At 59.0% G+C, this 21,324-nt stretch overlaps 1 protein-coding gene across 1 annotated transcript in view; it reads right to left on the minus strand.

The window, feature by feature from the left end:
* Positions 1–254: 254 nt before the first annotated feature.
* CERK (ceramide kinase) overlaps positions 255–21,324 on the minus strand; it is a 41,339-nt gene continuing 20,269 nt past the window's right edge. The window contains exons 6-17 of the mRNA XM_024992923.2: positions 17,340–17,453; positions 16,735–16,857; positions 15,612–15,737; positions 14,049–14,112; positions 12,216–12,361; positions 9,653–9,727; positions 8,714–8,866; positions 7,057–7,162; positions 6,417–6,493; positions 5,536–5,741; positions 4,608–4,819; positions 255–2,206 (exon numbers count right to left, since the gene is read on the minus strand). Of these exons, the coding sequence (XP_024848691.2) occupies positions 2,134–2,206; positions 4,608–4,819; positions 5,536–5,741; positions 6,417–6,493; positions 7,057–7,162; positions 8,714–8,866; positions 9,653–9,727; positions 12,216–12,361; positions 14,049–14,112; positions 15,612–15,737; positions 16,735–16,857; positions 17,340–17,453 (1,475 nt within the window). The 3' untranslated portion in view covers positions 255–2,133. The remainder of the gene's footprint in view (positions 2,207–4,607; positions 4,820–5,535; positions 5,742–6,416; positions 6,494–7,056; positions 7,163–8,713; positions 8,867–9,652; positions 9,728–12,215; positions 12,362–14,048; positions 14,113–15,611; positions 15,738–16,734; positions 16,858–17,339; positions 17,454–21,324) is intronic.

Raw genomic sequence — 21,324 nt, forward strand, 5'->3', positions numbered from 1 at the left:
ATCCCCTCACGTGGGTGAAGCAAGCGATTCACTCCAGTTTTAAAACCATAGTTCCCTCCTCCGTGGGGACAGGGGAGGCTCGGTCCACAAGGGCACACGGGGAGGAGCCTGGGGGTGAAGATCAATTCCTTGGCATGGGTGGTGGGCTCACCATTGCTCACTTTCTTTACATTGTACGTGTTTTCACACAAAAAAATACTCTGCTTTGAAAGACAACAGGAATTTGTAAGAGGAAAAAAAAAAAAAAAACCACATTCTGCCCAAAGTAACAACTTTATTTGTCTTCTCAAACATATCAGAGCAAATTCACCATCTTCTAACCTTGAAGCCAGCAAGATTAGAAAGGAAGTTAAGCCCCTTTCCGTTGCCACTGCCAGTTCCACAGGGCCGCTGTGAGGGCAGAGGCAGCTGGCGCCGAGGGGCTGGCACGCCGGCTGCCCTGGCCTGCGCATAACCGGGAACAAGGAACCGCAGCACCGCCGGGCACAGGGTCCTCCCCATCCAGCCATCAGTTCCGATTTTTCCTTAAAATCCTGGAGTTTAGGCTGTGGTTGCTCCACCAGAGTCCTGGCTTGTGGGAAGGTCAGGAAGGTACTCTGGTCCTGGGGTGGGGTCGTCCGCAGCGCCTGGGGTGGGGGTGGGGGCTCAGACAGTCACATGACTCCCGGGGACAGTTCCAGAATCTGCGGTTTTGAAGGTCAGCAAGCGGTTGGTGAATATGGCCAAGGCCACTGGGGTACACGTGGCATTACAGGGGTGGGGGTGGGGGGTTCCTTCTTGAACAGAACATGCTTACTCTCGGCCTAGACTGTTTTTCTAGCAACGGCAATGGGTTTCGGGGCAGACCAGTGATTGACGTTTCGCAGGGACGATCAAGACCATGGAGACCCTCTTGGGGACCCTGTAGAAACACGGTCTCCTGAAAAACTCCTGTCGAAGCTGCCCTGGGTGGGAATGAGACAGGACATGCAACATATACGAGTTCTGAGAATGAAGGACATCTGTTAGAAGCGAGGGTGACCGCCGGACCCTGTGTGGTGGCCGGCGGCCCTCAAACTGCCTCTTGTAACAGTCGAGCTCCCTTTTCACAAGTCCAAATGGGGCAGCATCCTCTTAGGTTTCAGATAAAGCTGCTGCAGATGCGTCGTCCACGCACAGAAGCACAAACACAGATAAGATGGGGCCAGGCCAGGCGCCCCCCTCCCGGTCCGGGGTGGGGCCCGCACTTGCGCAGCAAACAAAGGAAAACACGGCCAGCGAGGACACTGTACGCTCTTCCGGTTTACAGGACGCACCTTGCCATAAATACGTGGAAGGAAGTGTGAAGACAACAAAGGCATGGGCCTGGATCACGGGTACAGACGGGGCTGCGGGAAGGGCACCCCAGCACGTGGGACCCTCTCCCCAGGGCGGTGGGGCGCTCGTTCCAAGTTCACGGGCTGCTTCCCGTCGGGCCACCGAGCCCGGGCACGGCAGCCCCCGCCGTGGGGAGAGCACTCGCGGCGTCTAAGCGCTGAGACACTCGCCAGGGCGCCACGAGTGGCTGGTTTCCAAGGCGCCTGACCTGTCCTCCGGCCGGATCGTCTAGAAGTGCTGCTGTTGCAGGAGTGCAGCCCGGGGAGTCCCTCCCGCTCGCTGGACCAGGCTGCCCCGGAGGCAGACTCGGACACCGCTGCCTTGTAGACGCGCGAGACAGGAAGGGTCCAGATGCGCTGCTCTACTTGCGAGGGACGAGGTAAGTGCTACAAAGCGAACCGCTCCTCAGCAGGGGCTGACCACCAGCGCTGCAGGGCAGGTCCTGCCGAGCAGCCCAGGGACCCCACGGACGCCTGCGGTGCAACGCGCCGCCCGAGTTGCTGCGTTAGAGCCACGGGCGGGCCGTCAGCGCGGCTGCAATCTCAGGGGCCGGCACTCCCCAGCCTGCACGGGCCACTGCCGGGCTGAGACAGGTGAAATGCAGCCCACAGACGCACACAGAACCGGAAATGCCAAGTGTTCCACAAAACTGCTGACAAACACGCTATTTTTCTAAAATCAATATTCAACTATCAAAAATAAATTTCTAAATTTGAATGTATCGCAACATAATTGGTCTGTCGTCATTGTCTGAGACACGGTTCCCACGGCCGGCGCTCAGCCGCGGGACTCCTGCTTGGGGCTTTCTTCGATTCCTCGTGCGAAGAGCCGGACCAGCTGGCAATGGACCCTGCGGAGACAGAGGGTCACACTGAGACCCCGAACCCTGGCCCGGGGGTGAGGCAGGCCTCAGTCACCAGGGTCGGGTCAGGGGCTCAGAGAAATGTCCTGACACTCCCGAGAGACTTGAGTTGGCAAAGGGCCGTGACGGCCAAGCGGAAATCCAGGACTGTGCAGACCCACCCGTGAGCAGAGGGACAGCCCCACAGGCCAGCCTGGGTCCACTCATCAGAACCGAGCCGTCAGGGCCGTGGGGCGGGTCCCACGAGGAGCACTCTGAGCGTCAGGAGATGCAGTCCGGGAGGCAAGGGGCCCCACCTTCCACCGCAAGCACAGCATGTGAGCCTGGGGCTTGGAGGTCTCCCGGGGCTCCTGGGCCCACCCCCCACCCCGGCAGGGCCTCCTCCCCATGTCATGAATGACGTCACACGCGCCTCAGAGATGCTGGGTCATAAAAACCCCTGAAGTGACGCGCTGTTCCAGGCACCGTAATATCTATCAAGATGCACAGGATCTATTTCACGAGAGAACCTTTCCTAACTGTGAACCGTTCCTAAGCCGGCATTAAAAATACTTGCATTTCCTGAACTTGTGAAATGAGTCGACCGAAAGCGGAGCCCTGCACATAGGACCGCGGGATGGGCTTTCTTGGGACCTTGGAGCCCTCCTGCCCTGAGATGCGACGTGCGCGGTCACTGCCACGCTGGCTGCACCCCGGCTGCAAGAGCAGGGACAAGCAGGCCGGGCCTCGGGGAGGCTGGAGAGCCTGCCCCTGCCCGTGGCTTTGCTTGGACGCCAAGGGTAGAGAGGCCCGGCTGGGGTCAGTGGCTGGTTGCCTGAGAAGCCATCTACAGCGGGGTGATAAGCGAGGACGTGCAGCCGAAACGTGGGACATGTGCCCCGAAACGTGGGCGATGTGCCCCCAGCTGTCCTTCCACGCTGCGGGGGTGGGGCTACGTGCCTGCTTGTGGCCACCTTCCTCATGTGACCCACTCACGATGGTCAACGAGGGCCCAGTGTGGTTTGCTTAAAGTAGGCTTCCCTGCTGGCCCAGACAGTAAAGAATCTGCCCGCAGTGCAGGAGACCTGAGTTCTTCCGGGAAGATCCCCTGGAGAAGGAAATGGCAACCCACTCCAATGTTCTTGCCTGGGAAATTCCATGGACAGAGGAGCCTGGCAGGCTACAGTCCAAGGTGTCGCAAAGAGTCGGACACGACTGAGCGACTAACACTTTCACTTTTCTCTCAAGATCCTAAGGACGTTTGTAACAGGATGGAAAGAATCCTTCCAGAATTAAACAGCTCCCCTCAGTCTCTCAGGGCTTCCCAGGTGGACCTAGTGCTAAAGAACCCGCCTGCCAGTGCAGGAGACGTAAGAGATACAGGTTCCATCCCTGGGTGGGAGGGATCCCCTGGAGGAGGAAATGGCAACCCACTCCAACATTCTTGCCTGGAGACTCCCCATGGACAGAGGAGCCTGGCGGGCCAGAGTCCACGGGGTCACAAAAAGTCGGACACGACTAAAGCAACTTCGCACGCTTAACACCCACACCTCCATCAGCTGCTGCTGCTGCTAAGTTGCTTCAGTCGTGTCCGACTCTGTGCGACCCTAGAGACGGCAGCCCACCAGGCTCCCCCGTCCCTGGGATTCTCCAGGCAAGAACACTGGAGTGGGTTGCCATTTCCTTCTCCAATGCATGAAAGTGAAAAGCGAAAGTGAAGTCGCTCAGTCGTGTCCGACTCTTAGCGACCCCATGGACTGCAGCCCACCAGGCTCCTCTGCCCATGGGATTTTCCAGGCAAGAGTACTAGAGTGGGGTGCCATTGCCTTCTCCAACCTCCATCAACAGCCATTTAAAAAAAAAAAAAAAGAATGCGTTTATGTCCTTCCGTGGAGAAAAAACCTTTTTCGGCACTTATATTTAAAAAAAAAAATCTTCCTTGGCACTTAGATTTCGCCTGGTTATGTAATACATATAACCAGATTGCAGATTCCCAAGTCCAGATACAATGGGCCTAATGGATTTGGGGCTGGAGGGGCAGGCCTGGCACCCTGGACCTTAGCTTGGCCGTGGGTTCCTCGGGCCGGAGCACGTCCTGGTGGAGTCAGTGGACCCAGGGCTCCGAAAGCGCCCACACAGGGAGTTTGTTAGTTTAAGTCGTTAGGAGACGAGAGGGAACATCGTGCAGGGTGTGGCAGAGAAAGTGAAACGGAGGGGCTTCCACCCCCAGCATCCTCCCAGCACTGAGACAAGGGCGTCTCCGGGGACCATCCCGGGCACGCCCGTGCGTTCACAGCGGGCTGCCACACGCCAGGCTGTAGGGTGCCAGGCTCCCAGAGCCCCTGGGGCACACCCCTGCGTTCACGGCGGGCTCTCACACGCCAGGCTGTAGGGCGCCGCCTCCGCTCACCTGACCTCGATGGCCGGGCTGCTGAGCACCTCCCCGTCGCAGTTCCAGCTGCTCCTGGAGGAGCGGCAGCAGCAGGAGGTGGGGTGCTCGCTGCACAGCGGTCCCAGCCGCTTCTTCCCGCGGCCCAGCACACTGCTGTCCTCCTCCTCCGCGGGCTTCGACACAAACTGGAACTTCTTGACGCGATAGACCTCCACGAAGGTGAAGTCAAACTAGCGAGAGACAGCCAGACAGGAACGCGCGCTCAGCGGTGCCGCGCTGGGGGCATGACCACCGTCGGGGGCCACCCACGGGGCCCCCCACAGCGTGGGGACATGAGAAATGGTCACCACCACGCTTAAAACCCAGTCTCACCCACACTGCGTGACACTTTAAAGAATCCCGTAGTTCCCAGCAGTGACTTGTACCGTTCTTTACCTTTTTAACAAGCGGTATTTTAAAAGCCACAGGGAAACACTCTTGGACCAGATCTTAGAAAAAACTTAACAGCCATGAACTTCACCACAACCTGAGACTGATCAAGAGTTGCACCTGTCTGGATAGCGTTAGACTCAGGATCCCCCCACCCCGCGTCACTGCACACACGACTGTGACTAAGGGTCTCAGCAGAACCCCTTCCAGGAGCTGGAAGACTGTGCCATAAGTGGGCTGCGAGAGCAGCAGAAAACGGCGCTGCATCGGCCTGTCCTGTCTGTAAACAGGAAGAGAAACAACAGGGGAGCGTGTGGAGACATTCGCGTCGCCTGGTGTCCAGAGCCAAGGCTTATACGTGAGGCTTTATACGGAGGAAGCATGGCCGAGTTCACAGTGGGTGAATGGCAGGCAGAGGAGTCTGCTGCGGCCCCTCACACGCACAGCAATCCCCCGAGGGGCCGCCCGGGTGGAGGACGCGCTGGCGCAGGCGGCGTGGAGGCCGTGGGACCCTCACCTGGTCGCCCTGGTTGGTGTGCCTGACCAGAAAGCGCAGGAAGTTGAACCGGGAGCACTTCCGGATGAGGATGAGGTCGGAGGAGCCGTCCCCCAGGTGGGCGGCCGGGGAGAGGCCTTGGGGGCTCCGGGGACAGGCGCAGGACATGTTGGTGGCGTTGATGGCCAGGAACTGCCCGCAGAGGACCTTCCACTCCTCTACCTCCTCTGAAGCGGGAGGAAGCATCACAGTTCAGTCGCTCAGTCGTGTCTGACTCTTTGCAACCCTATGGACTGCAGCATGCCAGGCCTCCCTGTCCATACCAACTCCCGGAGCTTACTCAAACTCATGTCCATTGAGTCGGTGATACCATCCAACAGTCTCACGCCATGTTAAACTGGGACCCGGCAGGTGGGGGTGGGCTTCCTACCCCTCGGCATCGGCACAGAGACAGCCCGCCCGCAGTCACCTCCCGAGGGGCAGTCCTCCCCAGGGCTGGGATGGGGGGCTCTGGGACCACCATCTAGGGCAGGGGTCGCCAGATCTGGCCTGCCACCTGAGTGTGTGTGGCCTGTGAGTTAAGACTGAGTTTTACATTTTTAGATGGTTGCGGGGGAAAAAAAATCAAATGAGGAAAGTACTGTGTGATGTATGGAAATGACATGAGACAAATCTCGGCATCCACAGATCGCCCATGACTTTCATCCAAGGCCTCGGCGAGGCCACTCGCTGAACCCCCAGTCCCAGAGCATTCTGGAGACAGGCGTGGAGTAACTCAGAGGGACGCGGTGAGAGGGGCCCTTCCCCAAGGTCCGGCAAAGGCCAGGGCGCTCGGCCTGGAGGAACCGAGGAGCGGGTGCTCCGCAGAGAGGGAGGAGGGGCCCCGGGCCCGGACACCTTACCCGTGCCGTCCAGGCCGTACAGCGACCGCTTCTGCTCCTCCTCCAGCTGCTGCCTGCTCTGCCTGCACACGGGGCACCTGCGGCAGCAGCGCCGGGTCGGTGACGTGCGCACAGCAGGGCCCACCAGCCCCTCCCGCGCAGCTGGCGTGCAGCCTCGGAGGCTTCACTTAAAAATACTTCCCTTGCACGTTAATTTGAGCTCTCAAAATCAGATTGACTCTTAGAAATTATACGGGCAACATATCCTTCTCGGAAATTTATGGAAGTTACACAAAGCCAGGCGCATCCCTTGGGGGCCCTGTGTCGGTTCAGGGGAGGGGTGAGCTCGGCCCGCAGTTGGGCGGGGGGCCACCGGCGGGAGCAGAAACCAGCTGCAACGCCCGCCGTGGACCCTCCTGAGCCCTTGTTCCCTTCGCATGACAGGTAACACGGCGGCCGTTTGGTCCAGTAGGTGACAATCGAGTCAGCGGCTCAGAGCTCAGGGTGTGGGGGACCCCTTTAGGGTTTGGGGGACCCTGGCCGCTGGACATGATGAACGGCACCCCCCATCTTACACTGCAAGGACCGCCCCACTCACAACCCCAGCTGGTCCTGCTTCCGTCTCATCATCTGAACAGAAGCATGCATGCGAGACGCTTACCCCGCCCGGCAGGGTTTCCGGTCCCTCGGGGAGCCCACCGTGTGCTGAGCTGGCAGGAAGGACACTGTGCCTTCGTAGCAGTGATGGGAGAAGAAGGTCTTCAACCCTGAGGACGGAGTGCGAGGGAGAGGAGGTGGCGCCGTCAGCCTCGTGAAGGGGCTGGCGGGTCGCCGGGGTCGTCGGGGACAGAGCATCCGCAGAAGGACAGGGCCCCTCCGGCCTCTGGCTGAGCCGCCGCCACCATCTCGGGGCGCTGCAGGCTCCTGGCTGCCAGGGCCGCCTTCTGTGCTGGCAGAGGGGGCGTCTCGGCCACCAGGGAACCCTCGTGGCCTCAGGTTCTGCCTGTGAAGCCCCGGGCACACCCCCAGGCTTGGGCCTGTCGTCCTCAGCTCTGGGGTCTCTGGGGGCTGGCTCTCATGATAGAATGCTGACTGAGGAGGAGCCGCTCCTCGTGGATAGGTAAAGAGAGCGGCTTCTTGGACAGAATCGAGTCGTGGGGAAGATGCCGCGGAGACGGCCGAAGTGAGGACGAGAAGACGATACAAGTGCGGCTCACGAGCGGAGGCGGCTCTGAAAGGCCTGCTGTGGGTTAAGCGCTATCAAATTTCACCGCGAGCTACAGAGACAGCATTCCTGGAAGAAGAGTCGACTGATGCGGCAAACTTCAGTGTCGTCTTATTTTAAGAAATTGCGACACCCCGCCTTCAGCACCCCCCACCCCGATCCGTCAGCAGCATCACGGAGGCAAGACCCTGTACCCCACAAGGGTTACAACTCATGGAAGGCTCAGATGGCAGTTAGCGGTTTTTAACCGTAAAGAACTTTCAGACTGAGGTATGCACCTTTCTCAGCTATGATGCTACTGCACACAGCACGCTTGAGTGTACACATAACCTCACATGCACAGGGAAAGCAAAACATTCACGTGACCTGCTGTGTTTCGACATTTGCTTTCTCAGAGTGGTCTGCAACTGAGCCCTACGTGTCTCCAAGGTGTGCCTGTAAACTTTACCCAAAGGTGAACCATAAGGGGAGTGACCAGAGAAATGACGCATCAAATACAGCCAAAAAGGAGGGGATTCCCTGGAGGTCCAGTGGCTAGAACGCTGCGTACCCACTGCCCGGGGCCTGAGGAATCGGGGAACTAAGATCCCAAAAGCCACGAGGTGCAGCCAAAAAATAAAAATAAATAAGTGAATACAGCCAAGGCATTCACCTCAACCACAAGAGTGTCAGATTCTGAGCCCTTTGTCCTTTCAAGCCCCCTTCTGCATTGGGGCTGCCCTGGTGGCTCAGCTGGTAAAGAATCCGCCTACAATGCAGAAGACCTGGGTTCGATCCCTGGGTTGGGAAGATTCCCTGGAGAAGGGAAAGGCTACCCACTCCAGTATTCCGGCCTGGAGAAGTCTATGGGCCGTATAGTCCAATGGGGTCGCAAAGAGTTGGACACGACAGAGCCTTTCACTTCACTCTGCATTTAAACGCCGAAAGCTGGTGCTGCACACGGCCTGAAACTGCAGACCCTCACTGGTTTGTCCGACCTGGAGTCAGCTGACCTCCATTCCCAGCCCTGCACCCGGGGACCCGGGGGCCCGCACCCCAGGGAGAGCGAGCCGGCTGGGGCTGGGGGCGCAGGGAAGGCCGGGAGCCGGGCTACCTGAGAAGTCGTATCTGATGAGGCCCATCCACCGCTTCCTCTCACTGTCCTTGATGATGTCGCCGTAGAAGCCGTAGCCCAGCAGGGACACCGAGTACCGCAGGAGCGTGCTGTCATGGTGCACGGCCGACACGTCCATGGACAGCGAGTCCCCTGCGGAGAGAGGCCACGTGGGAGCCTGGCTCAGATTTCCGAAAGGGGCTGGGAAAGCTGCTCTGTGGGGAGGGAACAACAGGGCCAGGAAGCTCGCTAAAGGCTGCTGCTAGCTGAGAGGACAGTGGTCTTGAGGAGGAGGACGAGGCACCTGGGTTCTCAGCCATAAAGTCACGAAGGCACCGCCTGTAAACACGGCCCTTGTGACTTCGGGGGACACGGAGTACAGGACTGCCATTGAGGACGAGGACAGGGCAGGGAGCTACACGGGGGCCCTGCAGGTGCCTGGACAGCGCCGAGCAGTGACGACTGCTGCAGGGTCTCCTGCCCCGGGGACGCGCCGTCTAGAGGAGTTGGGGGGGTCTGTCCCCCCAGGATGATAAGGGGCCGAGTCCTGAGCCGGGAAGAGGGCTGAGATCAGGGCTCCAGACGGGCGGGGTGCGCCTGGCCAGTGCAGGGGGTGAGGGGGGGGGCCGGCCGGGGCACGGGTGCCAGGCGCCCCAAGGCTGGGGGTGCGCCTGGCCAGTGCAGGGGGTGAGGAGGGGGCCGGCTGGGGCACGGGTGCCAGGCGCCCCAAGGCTGGGTGAGGGCCCTGGAGGGTCTGAGCAGCGCCTGTGTTTCTGAGGGTCACCCAGCTGGACGAGCTGGATGGTGGCAGCGGAGGGCGGCAGACAGGGCCCCGCGGGGGGACGGGCCAGGGCACCCGCGTGGTAAGGCAGACGGATGCCCGTGTGCGCCTGGAGCCCTGGGGTCCCGCGAGCCGAGCAGCAGTAACGGGGCACCTACCCACAATGATGTGCAGAGCCGAGGTCTCCGCGTCGTTTGTGCCGACGGTCGAGTAGCACACGCAGTCTGTCGACCCTAAGACGGGGAGAGATCCTTAACGTCGCTGCAGGAACTTAAGATCCTAACGTGTTTCCAAGTAGGGAAGCAGTAAGCACTTCCTTTTCTTCCAAGGACTGGGGGAAATACAGCGTAAATACAATCTACCTACAAAATTAGTTCCTGAGGTCGTTACTGTTTGTTGTTCAGTTGCTAAGTCATGTCCAGTCTTTGTAACCCCATGGACTGCAGCACGCCAGGCCTCCCTGTCCACCACCAACTCCCGGAGTTTACTCAAACTCATGTCCATCGAGTCAGTGATGCCATCCATCCATCTCATCCTCTGTCTTGCCCTTCTCCTCCTGCCCTCAATCTTTCCCAGAATCAAGGTCTTTTCCAGTGAGTCGGCTCTTTGCATCAGACCATAGCACTGAGGTTGAGTCATCAGGAATGCTGAGACTGACCTTGATTACTATCAATGAGCTCCTCACGGAGCTTTCAGAGACCTCTTCTGGGCCCTGTGTGGGGCGTGGGGGGTGGACCTCGGGTGGCGGGGCAGGACTTGCAGCAGTGCCCGGCTGCCATGAAGATGGGCACCAGCCCTGGGGCTCCAGACCACCAGCCCCAAGGGGCTCAAGGGGAAGTGCACACTAGACAGCTTGTGAGGGTCACAGAAGGGGCACAGCGGCCCGTGGGGCCTGAGAGACCCGGAGCCCCAGCCCGGCCCAGTCCCGGGTCGTCTGAGAAGGGCAGGTGACCTCAGAGCACCCAGCTAGTGCCTGGATCAGTGATGCTATGGGTCCTCCCTCGGCCTGTCCTGGTTCTAACTGGGTCACCACCTGAGTGGGCAGAGAATCTCCCAGGTGCTTATTTATAGCCGACTCCTGCACCCTGCTCCACCCCCGAGATCCTGACTCAGTGGGCTGGGAACGGGGCTGAAACGGAAATTTAAAACGTCTGCGGAACAGCTGAAAACCCCAGTCTAGACTTCCCCAAAGTAAACTGACGGTGCCCAGAACTGCACACTAAATATCACACAGACACACGACCAGCACTGACAGAGACCCATCACAGTCACCACCGTGCTGCCAGGCACGCAAGCTCCGGCCGCAGGCAGGGTCCAGACGCCGTGTCCTCAGGCCCCAGAGCATTCTGCACGTCCCTCAGCCTAAGTGACGTGGGATGGGGCTGCAGGTCCATGGTTGCACAAAGACGCGCTGGGTCGCAGGCAGCCTTGGTCATCTCTCAGAGCAACAGAATCTGCTCCAGTTTGCGATCAGAGTAAAGGCTCTTTAAGTGTTAATAGTTAATCTAAGCTAACTGATGGCTTCTTATGGCTGGTAACATATAGACTCATAACATACAAATCTGCCCTCTGACCGTGGAACCTCACCAGCATCTTCAGCCAGAAAACGGGGCGACGGCACCATTCATACCTGAGGCTGACCCAGCAGGGTCCCTGCCGCTGCAGCTCAGACAAGGGCAGGGAGGGCGTCCCCTCCCGGTTCAGTTCAGTTCAATCGCTCAGTCGTGTCTGACTCTTTGCGACCCCATGAATCGCAGCACGCCAGGCCTCCCTGTCCATCACCAACTCCCGGAGTTCACTCAGACTCACGTCCATCAAGTCGGTGATGCCATCCAGCCATCTCATCCTCTGTCATCCCCTTTTCCTCCTGCCCCCAATCCCTCCCAGCATCAGAGTCTTGTCCAATGAGTCAACTCTTTGCATGAGGTGGCCAAAGTACTGGAGTTTCAGCTTTAGCATCATTCCTTCCAAAGAAATCCTTGGAAGAAAAGTTATGACCCCTCCCGGTTAGATGTACGCAAAGCCCCTGCCTCACCTCCTACCCCCTGACTACAGTGGGTCCTTTGAAAGAACGAGGTGCTTCCTTGAGTCATGAAACACGCTGAGCCAGCCAACTCAGGACAAGCCAGCCACCTTACACCCCGAGGCCCCCCGCCCTGACACCCAGCCCCGGCTCCAGGCACCAGTCGCTTCTTCCAGGCCGCCGCCTGCTTCCCGGGCTCCCCTTCTCCTCCACTGTGCTCCAGGCCCCAATGCCCACCCACCACCAACAGCCGGCTCTCTGAGAGCACAGACCACCGCCACCACCTGGTGGGAACCTGGTGCCCGGGGAGGAGGGCAGGACCCCTTCCTGAATGCAGCCGTGGTCCCACGTCAGGTATGTGGAGAGAAGAGCACGCCTGAAATGGAGTAAACCTGAAGGCAAAGCCACGGGCGACCTGCCCGGCCTGCACCCGATGGACAGACCCTGATGCCCGGCCCCCTCCCTGACGCCCGGCCCCCTCACAGTGGACAGACCCTGATGCCCGGCCCCCTCATAATGGACAGACCCCGACACCCAGGTGCCCCCAGTGGACAGACCCGCCCTCCCACCTCCCGCAGTGGACAGGCCCCGCCCACCCCAGCCCCAGTGAACAGAACCCGAGTTCCGGCCCCGCCCAGTGGACAGACCCCGCTCACCCCACCCCCCAATGGACAGAGCCCGACGTTGGGCCCACGTACCCGCGGGAATGATGCCGATGCGCAGTGGGCTGGGCACCAGCGTGGCCCGGGGCTGGTTCTGGTCCACGCCAGCGTCCCTCTGCGTCCTGCCCACCAGGCCGTGGAGAACCTCGCTGAACATGCCGTCTCCGCCCACGCACACGATGCTGCGGGAGGAACAGGGGGCGGACTCAGCACCCGTGGCCGGCCCCCAGCTCCCCGAGGGTCCAGGCAGGGCCTTCCTGACTGCCTGTGCCGCTGGGACTGCTGGCCCCCACCCACCCACTTTGCTCCTGCTCCCGGCAGACGGCATTAGACCCTCTGTGTCTAAGGAGGGGAGCCTTCGGAGCCCGCTGTAGCCACAGGCCGGGCTCTGAAAGGTCTGGGGGACCACGTGAAGGCGGGGCTGGGACCAGGCCTCAGAGGACGCCCCTGCCCTCCAGCATGGCTGCTGAAAGGTAAGCCGGCAAGACCCCCACAGACCCCTCTTCCCCTGCCAGCCCCTCACCAAGGTCCCCAGGAGCCTGGACCCTGTGGCAGGTGACACATGGCTCCCTCCCGGCCCCTCCCCCACCACGGCCCACTCCCGCTGTGTGACCCTGGATCTGCTGACCCTCAAGCTACCTGACGTCCCCAGGGCCACAGTCGCCCACTGGGGACCCGAGAGCCTTCTCGGGGCCCTGGGAGCGGGAGCAGTGACACTCAGGACGCCGAGCGCCAGCAGAGATGGCGCTGGCGGCCCTGGTCACACAGCTGGAGAGACGGGGACGAGGGTCAGACAGATGCTGGCTGCACGGGCCCTGAGCCTTCACACGACCGGACGGGCCGGGCCCCCAGCTCAGCTGACGTGCCCCCCAGCTGGCTACACGGGATTCGAAACCTGCTGGGTGACGCTTGGGGAGCACCTGGTCACGGGGACTAGCCGATTCTCCCCTAGACGTCCTGGAGGGCATCCCCCTGTCCTGTGCCCTCTGCCAGCGTCCAGCTGCTCCTGCCAGGGACCCATAAACCCTGGCGGCCTCCCGGCTCCAATCCCATCTCCATGCTATTCGCCATGTGAGTCTCAACCAAAACTCCCGCACCCAGAGGGGCGCCGTGTGTGAGCTTTCCGTCTCCTCACCACCTTTCTCGCTCTCTGCTCATCCACCAGGCCCCGACCACGTACCAGCCCTGTGCCGGGCAAGGGGACGGCTGTGCCTGAGGCAGAGGAGGCCGGTTTGCAGGAGCTGACCAGAGCACAGGGACAGCAGAGATGCAGACAGGGACCAGCCCTGCACCCCCGTGCCATCTGCACCCCCGTGCCATCGCAGCCGGAAACGCACACCTGGGTCCTGACCGAGAGGAGGTCTTGGACCCCAGACCAAGGGACAGGCGGCAGTCGGCCCCACCAGGAAGGCCGAGGACCCGTGCGGGGCTACAGGAGGCCAGAGACACGGCCCTGCATCTGAAGGCCACGCCTGCCCCGGGGCTCTTTTGTTTTAGGGAACTAATGGAGCGCGTGTAGAACCTGGGTCAGGACAGCACACGGTGACGGCGTCTGTGTCAGGGCCCATCTCCTGGGCAATGAGTGATGCCCGCATCTTAGCTCTGAGGACCTCCTCGACTTTAGGGCATATACACACATATTTAGGGACAAGAGGTGATCACCTTCAAATGAAAAGATTTCTGTATGAGGCAGTAAGACTGAGAAGGGATACCAAACTTCCACGGCGGTCCTCTGAGGAGCAGAGGAACGCAGGGTCCTCCGCAGTTCCTGCTTTGCCCAGCTTGAGGAGAGGCAGGTTTACTTCGGGGGGAGGGAGGGAGCAGGGCCGGTGAGGACGGCTGAAAGTAGGGGATGGGGGCCTCACTCACCCATCGTACTTATCGATGTTGAGCTCATACAGACTCTCCTTGGCATGATTGGCACGTTCAGTTACTGTGGGAGAGACAACATGAGCTTGTAGCGTTTACACTCAAGCCTGAGAATCCGCTTTAAAGTGAAGGCGGGTTAAACCACTTTAAACTGAGGGCCTATAAAATCCTCAGGGGGGTTGGCTGTAAGGAATCCTCCTCAGTCTTCCCCGAATCCCCTTCACGGAGAGGGATGGAGCCGGCCTCAGGGAGCACGGCCTCCCAGAATACACTCCGCAGGTAAGATGTCCCATTATTGGCGCTTGCTGCTGCTGCTAAGTCGCTTCAGTCATGTCTGACTCTGTGCGACCCCAGAGATGACAGCCCACTAGGCTCCCCCGTCCCTGGGATTCTCCAGGCAAGAACACTGGAGTGGGTTGCCATTTCCTTCTCCAATGCATGAAAGTGAAAACTGCAAGTGAAGTCGCTCAGTCGTGTCTGACTCTTAGCAACCCCATGGGCTGCAGCCCACCAGGCTCCTCCATCCATGGGATTTTCCAGGCAAGAGTACTGGAGTGGAGTGCCATTGCCTTCTCCTTATTGGCGCTTAATTGCCAACAAATAACGATTTTGGGGGGAAGAGGTGACATCTTCTATTTCATAGTTTCCCCTTAGTAGCCAAAAGACTTTGTAAATTTTAAAATACCAAATGTAGAAAATGTCAGTCCATCGTCCGTTTACTCATTATAATTTCTAAAACTCTTGTGCACACAATTTTGTGTCCTTTCTCCCTCAGCATCTTATCACAACCCCCTTTCTATCACTGAAACGTCCTTGTAAAGACCATTTTAAAGAACTACAAACTATTCCTCCAGATTCAGCTCAATGTTATCTATGTTTCTTGTTTGGGGCATCAGTGGTTTCCACTGTTTCGCTTTTATAAAAACGAGTCAAGAGACATCTGCGTACCTCCCTCTCTGCACAGCTGATGGTTTCCCCTGGGAAGTTAAAAAACCCTAAGACGCTTGACCCGCACCGCCAAGTGGCCCTTTAATAAGTTTACTCAAATCCTTCGAGGCGCTGAATAGGAGGCACTGTCTCCCCACAGCCTCCCGGCGTCGAGGACGTGCTCTGAAGCTCAGTGCCACAAACGTGGCATCGCACCGTGGTCCTTTAAAATGTCACTCACTGGTGAAACGATTTCCAAGCCTTACTAACTGCATCTCCTGCAAGAACTTTCTGTCTGTGGTCTTTGTCCTTTTCCCTCTTGGTGTTTTTCTTGAGGGATTTATATGCTAACCGTCGGCTGGAACAGTCTACACTCTTTGCTTTGCATTCTTCTCATTCTGGCATGCCAAAACCCCGACATTCTATTTAGTGAAAGACTCTTAGGGAATTCCCTGGAAGTCCAGTGGTTAAGACTCTACACTTCCATGGCCAAGGGTCCAGGTTCAAGCTCAGGGAACAGAGATCCCACAAGCTGCGTGGTATGGCCACACACGTACACAAAGTATCCAATGAAAACCTTCCCTGGATCATTCCCAATCCTACTTCTGCACACCACACAGAGCCCTCACGCCTTACCAATGATCTCGGTGGTGATGGAGGCCAGTGTGAAGAGCGGGGCCACTTTCTTCTCGTAGATCCGCTTGCCCTGTCCTCTCCCTCCGAGCGGGTTGATGAACACCAGCAAGTGCTTCGGTCGAGATGCTACGGAACAACGACAGCGCCTAAGTCACAGTGAGGGACGCGCTCAGACTCGTTCAGAGGCCCAGCGGGACAAGCAGAGGACCAAGCGCCAGAGGTCTGAGATGGGGGGAAGGTGGACGCACTGGTTAGATGGCGGGTAGTAGACACCCGTCCCATCCGGCAGAGTTAGATGGTGAAATGCAGAGACCAAGTCCCACCACCCAGATGCGAAGCCAAAGACGTGCTTTTCCCAAGCCAGGAAGCCACTCTGAAGCTGCTATGTGGGGAATGCTGCCTTCTAATACATTAAAATCCAGTTTCTAGATCTAGACGCCAAATTAATTTTAAATGATAGAAAAGCAAGCTAAACATACGCTCTTTCTTTTCTGTGGCTGAAGATTGTACTCAGTTGTTGAGACTGTGTATTAAGACTATACCCAAAACAGATTAGCAAAATAGCATATATATGATGATAAACAGTAAGTTTCTACTGCATGGCACAGGGGAACTATATTCAGTATCCTGTTATAAACCATAATGGAAAAGAATCTGAAGAAAAACATATGTACACACACACACACATAACTGAGTCACTGTGCTCACAGCAGAAATTGACACAACACCGTAAATCAACTATTCTTCAATTAAAAAATATATAAACCCGAACAACATGGGCATTCCAGGTACAAAACGAGCTACTGTTTGTAAATGGGACAGACAGAGCCTCCTCACAGCAACAATTCGCAGCTCAGACGCCCCCGGTGGACACAGGGGTCCCCGGGCCGGTGCAGTCCTCCTCGCCTCGAGCGCAGGTCTCACCAGCCCAGTTCCCGGGAAAAGAAACCCAGGCCCACGGCGCCAAGGGACCTGCCCTGGCCTCACGCTCGTAAGTGGAGGCGCTGGCGCCCGGGGGCCAGGCTCCGGGCACCCCCGCGCGGTCCTCTAACCAGAAAAGTGTTCAGAAGTCACAGCGTCTCGCTACATCCACTTTTGCGCTGAGCACAAAGCAGGCACGTACTCAGCGTTTCCAGCAGCTCCCGCAGGGTCTGCAGCCACAGGTGGTACAGCTGCTCCTCCGGGCACCAGAACGTCACCTGCGCCCACCTCCAGCGGTGCCGCCGGGCCCTCCGCACTCGGTGCACTGCACGGAGAACACACGCGTGAGCCCCGCACCACGCCAGCTCCCCTGACCGCCCCTTACTCGGTGCACTGCACGGAGAACACACGCGTGAGCCCCGCGCCACGCCCAGCTCCCCTGACTGCCCCTTTCCTCTGATAGTTAATCCCTTCCAGTGTGTATGAGGGAAGAGAGTCTACCCCTCAGTTCTTTTAACCCATGTAAAAAAAGAATAATAATAAAGAAATGTAAAAGATGAACAAACATTAAAAGCAGAGCTTGGATATGCATAACTGACTCACTTTGCTCTACAGCAGAGATTCACACACTGCCGTAAACCAACTATACCTCAGTAAAAAAAAAAACAAAAAAAAAACAGAGCTTGGAAAACTGATACAAGGACCTTTCTATAAACCAAGGACACAGTGAGTCCGTTAAGCGAATGACAAAGGAGTTCTCTTTCATGTGACCTGCCTGGAGCTACGAGGGGCTTTAGGGCAGATTACCTGTGAAAGCGTAGGGCTTTTCCATTTTCTGCCATTTTCCGCTGCTGTACTGCTTCCCGTTAACGTCCGTTTCCTCAACGGTGATGATCTCGGAAATAGGCACCGTGCAGGCATCTGCAAAGACACCACGCCCTCGCTCAGCGGGTCACAGGACTCACCTGAGCGGCAGCAGAGCGACTCCACGCACTGGGACATCCCAGAGGCAGGTGACAAGCCCCGTGTCATTGTGAGCCTCAGCGCTACATAAGGCTGGGACCCAGTCCATGCCCTCTGAAGACAGCGTGTTTCGTCCACAGGGACCGAAGTGGGCTGGGGCTTCTCAGGCCAGCTCCCGTGCTGAACCCGGGGAAGGGTGTTCACGCCCCAGCACCTGCGGTTCAGTCTGCTCAGAAATGAAGAGGGAAGGAGGCCCAGGACAGACCAGGACCCCGCCGTGTGCGGGTGGGTCAGGGCCACACCAAGGTGGGGGGCAGGGGGCTCGGGGTCCCACCACCCACTCGGGCGCAGGAGGAGGAAGTGGGCGCCCGGGTGGGCGCGGGGAGGACAGCACGGAACACCCTAGACTGGAGACCCAGTCGTCACCACGGGCCTCAGGTAAGGCCGGACACAAACAGCCGTGGGAAGCGCGAGGCGACAGCCTGTGACGGAACGCGGGGCCAGAAAGACCTCGCCAAGGACAGGACCTGGGAGCAGGGAGGCTGCAGGTCACGCCCCCAGTGTGAACAGGCTACGACCCCCAAGCCCGCCGGCGAAGCGGGTGGAAACCCCGTCCACCGTCACACAGAGGTGCGCGGCGACTCGAGGCCCCGGGTGGGCTCAGAGGCCTGCGAGCGCCGACGGGCTCCGTTTCTGCAACAGCTAAATGACCCGACGGCGCTGTGACACCTGGAATGACCTTGCTTCACCTCTGGCCTGGCACCCTAAGGAAATCAAGTTACAAGATCCAGCTTAGACACCTCGAAGTTCTGAGAGCGGGGTGTCCCCAAGGTTAGAGGTGCTGGGCTGGGGCAGGAAAGGGACACTCGCAGAAGAGCTGGAAGCTGGCTGGGCAGACCCGACCCAGTAGAGCCTCCACCCAGGGCCTCTCTCCCGGGCTCTGACTCTCCGAAGCTGTGACCCCTCTCGTATCCCCTGCTCCCGAGGGGTATCTGACCCCGGCCTGCCAGTGGTCGGACCAGAGGGGGCTGCGAGGGGGCCGCCCGGGAGAGAAGGGGGTGCAGGGACATTCGGGGGGGGAGCCTTACAGAGGGCCTGAGGCTGCTTTCACTGGGGTGGGGTGGGGGGCTCTAACACCCCAACAGGGAAAAATTCCAGTGACTCTTGCCTTCTGCTACACTCAGCTTACCCACAGCTTCATCTGCTGCTTGGCTGAGAAGAAAAACAAAGCCAGGTCAGCAGGATACAAGCTTTCACACGCGCACTGCTTGTCCACGTAACGGACGCGGTGACAAACACAATTATTTTCTCTAAAAAGGGATAGAGATCATGGGATCTGACAAAACACCACTCTCTACATCTTGCCTGATCGAGGAAGGACAAGACCCAGGACCCAGATGGAGGCCGTCCTGGGCGAGCCTGAGCCGGGGCAGTTGTTGTTATTGTTAAGGCGCTATGTCACGTCCGACTCTTTGTGACCCCAAGGACTGGAGCCCACCGGGTGCGTCTGTCCATGGGATTTCCCAGGCAGGAATACTGCAGAGGGTTGCCATGTCCTTCTCCAGGGGATCTTCCTGACCGAGGGATCAAACTCACATCTCCTGCTTGGCAGGCAGATTCTTTACCACTGAGCCACCCGGGAGGCCTGGTGGGGAGGGTGGGGGGTTGTCAATCAAAAGCAGGGCTTGGTGAGTGACGGGCTTGGAACAGAGGCCGGTCCCACCCGGCTCCCTCGGCCCCTCCGTCTGCTGGGCTGAGAGTTCAGCCTGAACCTCCTGATGACACGTGGGGTTGGCAGGTGAAACCGGCAGGGGCTGTGGAAGCGGCCGGGTCGGGGCGAGGAGGGCGGGGTCCGGCACAGATGGCAGGCTCCTTTCCGCCTCCCCCGCCCGCTGACCCCCGGCTACGGGCCTCGGTGCCTGCTCTGTGTCGCCTCGCGTGTGCGGTCACACCCTCGTCTTCAAAACCCTCCCCTCCAGTGAGGGGGCGTCGAGAGTCTGGGAGAGGCCCCAAGTCACGCGTGGCTGGCGGGATGACCCGCTCAAAACCTGTCACTTAAGTCTCTGGTGCTGCTGGCTGCGCGTGGCTCCAAGAATCAGTCACGGGCACGGTGCAGGGAAAATGACACTGTGGTCCCCGGGTCGCCCTGCCTGTGCTGGTGCAGAGGGGCCTTGGGGCTTAGCAGTGCACGTCGGGTGAACACACACGTGGGCATGGCCAGTTCACGTCTGTGGACGGACACGGGAGGCGCACCTGGCAGAGAGCTGATGGTGGGAACTGGGCCACTTTCATTTCCTGCACTAATTAGCATTTCTCTCCCTTGGCTTGCATTCTGCATAATCCTGCATTGCACACGAGATTAGATAAAAAGCCCGAAGTCTTCCGTGAAAGGGTGAGTGATGCGAGGCGGTGCAGTTGCTTTCAGACCAAATCGACGCCGGCACCGGACTCGCTGGACAGATGAAAGGCCCGCACCTGTGCTGGCCACCGCATCTCCCCCGAGCAGCGCCCCCCACCAGACCGGGGCAGGCATCCACGCCCAGACGGCGCTCCCCGAGCTGCTCCTGCCACGGCTGGAGGCGCCCTCGTGGTCCCTGGGCCGGCTGCAACGCATCGCAGGATCAGGGGCCGAGGGTCGTGGGCGTCTCCTCTCCCTTTATAAAGTCACAACCCAACGTCCCCTTTCAAGCAAGCTTCGGAACAGAAGGTTCTGAAAGAGACGCTCAACTCCCTGGGCGCCTCCCTGGCCCAGGGCTCCCCCGCCCCTACCCCAGCACCTCTTTGCGATGGGGCCATCCGCCACTGGAGGGTTTCAGCAGACCCCTGGGCTCCGGCCACTAAAGCAGCACCCCCTGCCCACCACCCCGGTTCTGCCAGAGGCCGGCCAGCGTCTCCCGCTGCCTCCAGAGCTGGTGGGCTTGGCGACCCTTCTCCAAACAGGAAGCAGAGAGCAAACTGAGGCTCCACGCCCAACACCTGCTCTGATCAAACAAGGATTTTTTCAACTCTGGATAATCGCCCCCTGCCCCCCCGCCACACACACCTACAACAGAAGTAAGATTTTCAGGCCAAGTCAAGCAGCCTTGCTGGGATGGCAGTCTTATTGGCAGCCTGTATAAAACCTCTGCTCTACTAAATTACTAAAGCAAAGTGACTTTCTCAGGGTGATTTTTAAAATTTCTTGAGATGAAAAAAAGGAGTCTGCCTGGGGCAACGGCCACCCTGAGGACAAATGGTGCAGTGGGCACCCCGTGACCGGATCCGGCAGACGGAGGCCATCCCCTACCACGAGCCACTCCTCTGTCCTCTCGGGGACCAAGCCCAGGGAGGAAGACTGGGGCTCCCTCCACCTCCTCTCATGCTCGGATAAGACCACTCAAAAGGCAGAAGACCCCCGAGGCTTCCCAACACAGGCAGGAGCCCCCTGCTCAGCTCTAGGCTCCGGGTGCTCGGATTCAGTGACCTGCCAGGCTGGCAAGAGATGCAGGAGACGTGAGTTTGATCCCTGGGTTGGGAAGACGCCCTGGAGGAGGAAATGGCAACCCGCTCCAGTATTCTTCCCTGGGAAATTCCATGGACAGAGGAGCCTGGTGGGCGACACAGTCCACGGGGTCGCAAAGAGCTGGACATGGCAGAAGCGACTCAGCATGCATGCAGGCTGGCAGCGCCCACACTGGGTCACAGCCCTGCCGCTGTGAGATCCCCAAGGTTCGAGGGGACAGAGGCCTCACCAGCCTCGTCCCGCTGGGTGTGCACTGAGCCAAGGTCGGCCCCAGAGAGAGGCTTTCCTCCCGAGGCAGCTGCGCACAGGGACAGCAAGAAGAGCAAG

Source organism: Bos taurus, chromosome 5 (genome assembly GCF_002263795.3).
Source record: "Bos taurus isolate L1 Dominette 01449 registration number 42190680 breed Hereford chromosome 5, ARS-UCD2.0, whole genome shotgun sequence".
In the NCBI taxonomy this organism is placed as follows: Eukaryota; Metazoa; Chordata; class Mammalia; order Artiodactyla; family Bovidae; genus Bos; species Bos taurus.